General features: G+C 40.3%; 1 protein-coding gene across 1 annotated transcript; it reads left to right on the top strand.

Annotated features, from left to right (window-relative positions):
- Positions 1–1,831: 1,831 nt before the first annotated feature.
- On the top strand, positions 1,832–4,637 carry ankrd33ab (ankyrin repeat domain 33Ab; the record flags this gene model as incomplete). The annotated part of the gene is made up of 4 exons (XM_083892901.1): positions 1,832–2,092; positions 2,264–2,393; positions 2,650–2,790; positions 3,829–4,637. The coding sequence occupies 4 exons, from the start codon at positions 1,832–1,834 to the stop codon at positions 4,635–4,637; spliced, it is 1,341 nt and encodes a 446-aa protein (XP_083749027.1).
- Positions 4,638–8,922: the final 4,285 nt, after the last annotated feature.

The raw sequence follows: 8,922 nt of genomic DNA, 5'->3' as shown, positions 1-8,922 counted from the left end.
CGCTGACGCTCCGGTGCCGCTTTTCAATGTGTGCGCTGTGACGGTTTTTTTCCGCTCCTGCTGTTTGATCGGTGTTTTAACTGTGTTTCGTGCACATAAAAATGGTTTATATGAGCTTTTAGCTGAGTTTCTGACCTTTCTGTGGGTATGCAGCATGTCTGTGTTTGTTAAAGTTAGATATGGTTTTATGACGCTTTTGTCGCTGCGTCTGACGCTGCCCCCGGCTCCGGGGCCATTATGTGGTGTTAAAGGTAGTAGAAAACTTCAATAGTATATCATGATTACGCTGCCAGTCACTACTACAGCGCAGACACTCGATAATGGCATATTATTTGCAGATAATTAATTATTTGTTTAAAAAAAAAAAATTCAGACCCATTAGGTGAAATTGGATAATTTCCCACGGCACACCTGACGATCTCTCACGGCACACTGGTTGAAAAACACTGGTTTAACTGTCTGTTGGTCAATCGTAACAGTTTAATAGACTCTTTAGCTCAAGTTGTTTCAGTACTCAAATGAGTCAGATAGGAACAGCTGACTTAGATTTACCAACAATCAGGAAGTTAAAAGATGGGGAACCTACTTATTTTCCAAATGGCAATGAACTTAAAGAAACTCTCCTTCGTTTTGGATAACTGTGACCTGGCTGAATAAGAATCAACACAGACATGTACAGTATATGTAACAGGTAGTAAGGAAACTATTAATGCTGTTGAAAAATGAACATAGCCAGAGCTAATCCTCTACATAAAGCTGTTGTAAGTGGGATAAGCTAAGCACAGGAGGTGAACACAGTGTCTTCTGTGAAGACTTTGCAAAGACTCCTCCTCTTCGCAGTTTTGTGTCATCACCACAACATGTGAGATGGAAGTAGGTAATGTACCAGGAGGAAAAGTGTGACTGCTCTAAAAACACACAGTGTTGGAGGAAGTCAGAAGTCGTCCACATACAAGTGACAGCACTGCGAGATGAACAGACTAACGTGGGGATACTTCGCCTTTGATAACTGATTGATTACACTTCACGGTAAGTTTGTATAGTATTTTCATTTTATAAAACTAAGTTGGCCTGTGGTGTATAAAGACATTCCTCATGCCTGTTCTAAGAATGTATTAAAGATATATTAGCTTGATTGGACAACACTGACATAAGCAAGAGATAACAAAGTAGTAGTAAAGTGGTAGAGGTTGACTAAATAATTCCACTAGACAATCATCTCTTGTTTATTCCTAAATCAGTTTTGTTCTTCTACCGATTTTGCCTGTGCTAGATGCAGCTTTAAAAATAAATTAAAAGGCCAAATTAAGTCAACAACAAGAGTCGACTCAGGCCACGTGCGGATGAGGTTATTTTGAGGTGGGTTCTTCCTCATATAGCCCGCCCTGTGTGTTCAGCAGGGCTTTCCAATGCTGATCCAGTTACTCAACAGTCAAGGCACGTAGAGCTCACACAGCCACACCCACTCTGTGACACACACTCATAAACTCTGAGTGACAGACTCATCAGTGTCAATGTGTCAAAACACTAACTTTTGATCCGTCACTGTGGCAGATCCGAGGCTGGACATACACATACACATACACATACACCTTTGTGCCCACGGAGAGGAGATTATTTTAACTTGGCAGTATGTGTAATTGTGGAGAGCTGCATTCTGTGGAGGGAAAATTCCCCCTTGCTGAGTTTCCTTCTAAAGAGTACACCTGATTACACCTTTGTTGCTATAGACAACATCCAGTAGTTTCTGTCCAACTCGGTTCTATTCTTGGTCTTCTCTTAGATGTAGCCACAGGACACAACATAATCTCACCTGTTCTGTTGTTGGAAGATGGCTGGGGCAGCAGAGGATCACCACCTGGGCTCAGGTCCCAACGAGGACGACGCTTCTCTGTCAGGGAGGGAGTCCGATTCAGACAGCATCCTCTCTGACGACTCTGTGCTTCCAGACTACACACCACACGTAACAAACGGCCGTGTGGCTTCAACTCTGTATAAAGCATGTGCCCATAATAAAGCTCTATGTCTGCGAGGATTCCTGGACAGAGGAGTGACAAAAGACCAAGTTATGGAGCTGGACATCAATGGCTGGGTGAGAGACTTATACTCTTACTATGGCAGTTGACATCCATAATGTTGCATTATTGCCTCCTTCTTCTCTTTCTGTTAAGAATAATAATAACAATAACTCTGTGACCCATTTAAAATCTTTGACATGCTGAAATATATCTTTTGTTAATGTAACTGAATGTATTCTTACCAGAATGGCTTGATGGTGGCGTGCTGTAAAGGGTTCGTGGACATCGTGCATGGGCTTCATGGCTGTCCTTTTATTGACATAAACCACCAGGACAATGAAGGCAACACTGCACTGATGATCGCAGCCCAAGCTGGTAAAGACATAAACAAGAACAACTTAGGTTACATTCAGTAGATAAAGCAACACAAACAATTTCAAAAATGGTGGAAAGGGTTCTGAAGATAAAACAGTAGAGCATTATGCCGTAAAACTTGAATACATTCATTTGATCTGAATGCAACCAGTCCCAAAATATGTTGTCACCTGAGTCCACTGAATTAACTTTTATCAGCAGCAGAACCACTTTTTCTGCTGATTTAAGCTGTGAATCTCTGTGTCTTTGTCTCCAGGTCATGTCAACACAGTCATGTATCTCCTGAACTACTATCCTGGCATAGACTTGGAAATCAAGGACTGTCGTGGTTTCACAGCCCTAATCAAAGCAGCGATGACCGGCCGAAATGATGTGGTGGCTGCACTCGTTATGGCCGGTACGTATATACAACACACACACACACACACATACACACACATAACAATATGTTTGTCAGATCTCAGATAACTCATAGCGCTGTTGTCTTGTCGGGACTCACGGTACACAAACAACCCACTGACTCAAACAAGGCCTATTCGCCGATATGTGACTAATGACGACGCTGTACTCATACAAAAGCTTCTGTTCTATAATATTATTAATATTATTATTATTATTATTATTATTTTAAACCCTGGCATTAACTCATTAGCCAGGACTCTTATAGCCCTGAACGAACAGTTATAGCACTGGTGGTGAGAATAGCTCACCATGGCTGTCCATATATGAAGCCTGCCCACCCTTCACAGGTTCACAAGTGAATGTACCTGTGACGCCAGACTGGTTTAAGACATTATCACATTATCTTAACACAACCTCCAGTAATCTCTCTGTTACTAGTCTTGAGGTTGCAGATTAGGCATTTGCAGAGCTAATTTTAGATGACATATGTTTCCTAAAACTCCTGATCTATTATGTATACTATAACAATATCTGACATTATTCTTTACTAATGTAATTTCATTAACAGCATGACCATTCAGACCTCTGGATTATGTTGTTTGAGTATTTAATGAGATGAATTTAATAAAATGAGTTTAATGATATGAAGTTTTGACTAATTCTTAAAAAAAATACATAATAAGTTTAAATTGGAAATTCACCTATGATGTTGGTAACTGTAAATAAATGCCCTAATTGGTTATTTTAAAGAGAAGAAGACTGCACACTCATCTCTTGTCCTCATTATCTACTCTGTAAAGGGCATTTACCTGACATTTCATGCTGCAAGATCAAACTGTTGCCATTTCACCAACATTTCAAGCAAACCTGTGCTACTCAGCCTTTTGAAGGGAAGACTATTCAAAATGTCACAGGAAGGAGGAAAAACCACAGTCACAGTGTCATGGTTTACTAGAACACCTTGGTGAGAGGAGAAAAAGGAAAAGCAACCATTAAATGCTTAATTTTTCTTCTCTATAATCTTTCTTTTTAGGTGCCGACATTCACACAGTTGACTCCACAAAAGGAAAATGTGCTAAAGACTGGGCACTGAAAACTGGCCGCTATGAAACCTTGCATCGCCTGCGTCGTCTAAATATGCAACCAAGAGCTGAGCAGTTCTGTGAGATTTATGTCCCTGAGTGGCCTGCGCTCAGGGAGAAGGTAGCCAAGGCCATGGCTGACAAAGGTGCCAGGGAAAAGATTACCCAGCGAATAAAAAGCACGTTTGGATTCCGATTTCCTCGTGACCCAGAAGACAACGGGGTGTTGGACCACATGGTGCGAATTACAACCAGTGTTCATAGTCCACTCATTTCAACTGGATGTCGTCCTCTGTGCCCTACAAGTCCTCCAGAGATAGGGAAGAGGAGGCTGGCTGTGCCAGAGCTGGCAGGAAAACACCCACATAAGGAGCTAGAAGAGAGGTCCGTTTGTCACAGCAATAGCTCTGTGTCACACATTATTCCCACAATCCACACGGCAGAATCCACCCCAACGATATGCTGTGTTGACGCTGATCGGCGAGGCAGCATCCTGTCTCTAGCCTCTACCAAAGTTGCCACTACATTTATTCCCCGCAGTATGGCGAGAAAGAACAGTGTGTTCCCCTCTGGCTGCATCCCCCAGGTCAGCATCTGTAGGCCCACACAGGCAACGCCAAAGAAAGAAAAGAAAAGGAAAATGAACAGGCGCTTTCTGGAGCCACCCATATGGAAGTACAAGGAGGCCAAGGTGGAGAAAAAGAAGGAGAAGAAGGCCGAGAAAGAAAAGTCTGAGACAAGAAAAGAAGAAGAAAACTGACAGCAAAAAGTTTTGAAAAAAGGCTTTTCTGCTGTGTAAATCCTTTCAAACATAAATGTTCAACTCAGGACTTAATTATTATATTATATTTAAAATTGTTTTAAATTATCAAATTATATTTATATAATATTATTTTATATATCACTCAATTTATATTTGTATAGCTAGCTATATATATATATATATATATATATATATATATATATATTTTTTTTTTTTTTTTTATTACTATTATTATAATATTTTGAATTAGAATAGCATTAGAATTAGAATAAGTTTATAGAATATAAACCGAACAATTAAAATACTCTGCATGAAATCCATGCTCACTTCTTTCAGACTCCCAGGTGCTAAAGAATTCATTGTATCTACCTCATCATTCTCATAATACACATGGAAATCCATCCCATATGCACAATGGAAAAGACACATACAGTTGTAATTGCTTAAGTTATTTATATTATATAACATTGTATTTTTTTATTGAATCTGTCATATCTTCTTGTTGTCAAATCAATTGTAAATACTGTACAGTTTGTAGAAAAAGATGATTAACATTAAAGACCACTTTCATCTGTTCAGTTCTCTCTACTTTTTTTTCTCCATTGTCTGAAAGTGCCACATAATTGTTACTGCGATTAGAAACTGTGAGTAAATGGATTTAGTGTGATAGAAAACAGATCAGTTTATTTGTTTAAAATTTTGTTTTTTTTGTTTTTCTGTGTTTGTTTGTTGATGTTTTTTAGGCCCACGGTTGATGTAGTGGTTAGCACTCTTGCCTTTGCAGCAAGAAGACCCAGGTTCCTGGGTTCGAGTCCCCTTTGGAACAACTTCTGAACAAGGGCCTTTCTGCAAGGAGTTTGCATGTTTTCCCTGTGTGTGTGGGTTTTCTCCGGGTTCTCCGGCTTCCTCACACAGTCCAAAAACATGTGATATGGGGATTAGGTGAATTGGTCAATCTAAATTGACCGTGAGAGTGTGAGTGAATGGTTGTTTGTCTCTATATGTGGCCCTGCGATGGACTGGCGAACTGTCCAGGGTGAACCCCGCCTATCGCCCAATGTCAGCTGAGATAGGCACACCCCCCCGCGACCGACCAAGGTACATTTGTTCCGTTTGTTTTTCGGGTACATTTGACAAAGGCAGAAACCAGAAACGGGTCGTTTTTTCGTTTTTGGCCAAAAAAACAAAAACGAAAATTCAGTTTGTTTTTTCGTTTCTCTGGTCTTACTGACAAACAGATATACCACCCAATATTTCCTTTTGGTTGGTCGGTGGGTCTTCTGTGCCCACTTGCTTCTGATTGGATATGTTTGCGCTGTACTCTTATAAAAGCACTACCTCTTTGCCTTCAGTGCAATGTCAACAGACAGACAGACAGACAGACAGACAGATAGATAGATAGATAGATAGATAGATAGATAGATAGATAGATAGATAGATAGATAGATAGATAGATAGATAGATAGATAGATAGATAGATAGATATTATTATGCTCTTATTGACCTCCGCCAGGAGGTATATGTTTTCGCCGGCGTTTGTCTGTCTGTCTGTCTCAGGCACAGCGTTATCCAAGTAGGTCTAACTGCAGACCGCAGACCCCATGGCAGACCATTACAGACACTCCCATTACAGACACTCCCCTTTCAGACACGCCTCCTCAACACTAATTGGGAGATCACGAGATCACGTCTGACGTGATGACGTTTACTTTTGTTGAAACTTTATTTATACACGCGTATCTCATGCAAACTCATTGACAGAAACTTTTTACCACGGTGTGCGACAATAATAAAGACAAATACAATACTCGTTGACATTAACACAGAAGTGTACTTTGTATGCAATTTATGAATAATTAAAGCCAACTATTAAATAATATAGCCAAACTGATAAAATATATAAATGCAGATTATACACATACACATACACATACATATAATTATCACGTTTATGATATAATGATCACGTTTACAAAATAAAGTATTACGTTCATGAAATATAATTATCACGTTTATAAAATATAATGACCACGTTTATATAATATAGTATCACATTATAACGTGATACTGAGCCCCAAAAAACATTTCCACTATGACAGCAATTGCTTCTGTACAATGTAACGTTTGTGAGTAATTTTATTTATTTTTGCAAACTTCCATGATCACAGCAAACTGTAGGTTATGAAAAGTTGTGTTTAATAGCCTACACTTTTTGAATGTCTTATTAGTCTGTTTGACAGAAAAAGTATTAGAACTATAAAAGTCTACTTGTTCTGTTTTTACACTCCCATGAGGTACAACAAGAAATCACTCAACAAAGCTTTCTACAAAATCAACAATAAACTAAACTATTGCTGATTACGTCACTAAAGAGTTGTTACCTATTTCCAGGTGTGAAACACTGGTATCTGAATCAAACACAGTTGGACATCAGTGGATATTTTGACGAATGCTGTCATACAAAAGCTCTGAATCACTTGATTCTGCACAGAAAGTTGTATAACTTTCAAATCCATGTAATGAGTACAATAAATTAGTGATATATTATTTTTATTTGTGTAACACAAAAACTATTCACACTTTTGAAAAAGAGCCCCAGCCGGAACAAGGGTCTTTCTGCATGGAGTTTGCATGTTCTTCCCGTGTGTGTGGGTTTTCTCCAGGTTGTCCGGCTTCCTCCCATAGTCCAAAAACATGCAGATTTGGGGATTAGGTGAATTGGCCATCGGTGTGAGAGTGTGAGTGAACGGTTGTTTGTCTCTATATGTGGCCCTGTGATGGACTGGTGAACTGTCCAGGGTGTACCCCGCCTATCCCCTATGTCAGCTGAGATAGGCACAGCACCCCCCGCGACCCTCCGGTGGAGGATAAAGCGGTAGATACTGGATGAATGGATGGATGGACCACACATCAAAAGTCTGCAGGTGAGTAGCTCTATTCAACAGTGTCAGTAACATCTGCACATATATCTAACATATATCAGCATGATTACACACGACTGGGACAACAGACAATATAGATGACGTCAGATCAATAATTACAGTCACAACAATACAGATTACCTCAATAATTGAAAGAGAGCGTTCACCTATGAGAAACGTTGCCATTGCAGGTCATAGAATAATTGTGTGGCATCTATCAACAAGGCAGCTCAGTGACAACAAAATACACCCTGTCGGCGCGCGCGTACGGATCTCGCCCAAAATGCAATCACTTGTTCCGGGTCCCATTGCAGACATTTCCTGAAAATTTAAATCCGTCCGCGACTTTTCGAGTTATCTTGCTCAGACAGACAGACAGACAGACAGAAAGACAGGGTTGACAGACACACGCCGGCGAAAACATATATCTCCTGGCGAGGTCAATAAAAGTATAATAATAATAATAATAATAATATCATCTATCTATCTATCTATCTATCTATCTATCTATCTATCTATCTATCTATCTATCTATCTATCTATCTATCTATCTATCTAGCTTTTATTTTGAAGAGTACAGCGCAAACATAGCCAATCAGAAGCAAGTGGGCACAGAAGACCCACCCACCAACGAAAAGGAAATTTTGGATGATATATCTGTTTGTCAGTAAGACCAGTGAAACGAAAAAACGAACTGAATTTCCGTTTTTGTTTTTTTGGCCAAAAACGAAAAAACGACCCGTTTCCGGTTTCCGCCTTTGTCAAATGTACCCGAAAAACAAACGGAACAAAACAAACGTACCTTGGTCGTGCACTCATCTGTCATCTCTGTCCTCTGTGTGTGGGTGTCTCTGTGTTGCCCCCTGCTGGTGAAGCATGATAGTAACCTGGCAGCCCAGTTGGCTGTCAGCATTATCACTGTCTTCTCAGTTCACCACATCTAACGTGAGCCAACTAAATGCGTTAATGCGATGAACCGGGAATTTATTGACCATGGCTAACCTTCGGATTTCGTTAGCCGTCGCGGTGGTCCAGGCTGTCCTGTACAGAAGCTCCGAGGGTGAGTCAGTCAGTCACTGTGTGTTTTGTCCATGAACAAGCCCGAGGGCCACCGAGCCACCGACTGCATCAAGGCGACCGAATGTGGAGTTAGCTGCGAGGCAGCTAACGTGAGTTAGGCTAGCCAGCCCAGACTAACAACATGTGCTGCTAAGACACAGTTATGAAACCATGATAAGCTTAATTCATGAATACTGAAACATATACCCAGGCTTTATTCATATACTTATCTCGTCAATGTAACTAGACGTGTGCCACCGTGTTGTCATAGCTGTCAAACTGGTTATGCTAGCTTGAGGCAG

The sequence above is a fragment of the Microchirus variegatus genome, assembly GCF_963457635.1.
Source record: "Microchirus variegatus genome assembly, chromosome: 7".
Lineage (NCBI taxonomy): Eukaryota > Metazoa > Chordata > Actinopteri > Pleuronectiformes > Soleidae > Microchirus > Microchirus variegatus.
Note: the sequence above shows the minus strand (reverse complement) of the source record. Positions and strands in the feature narration are given on the sequence as shown.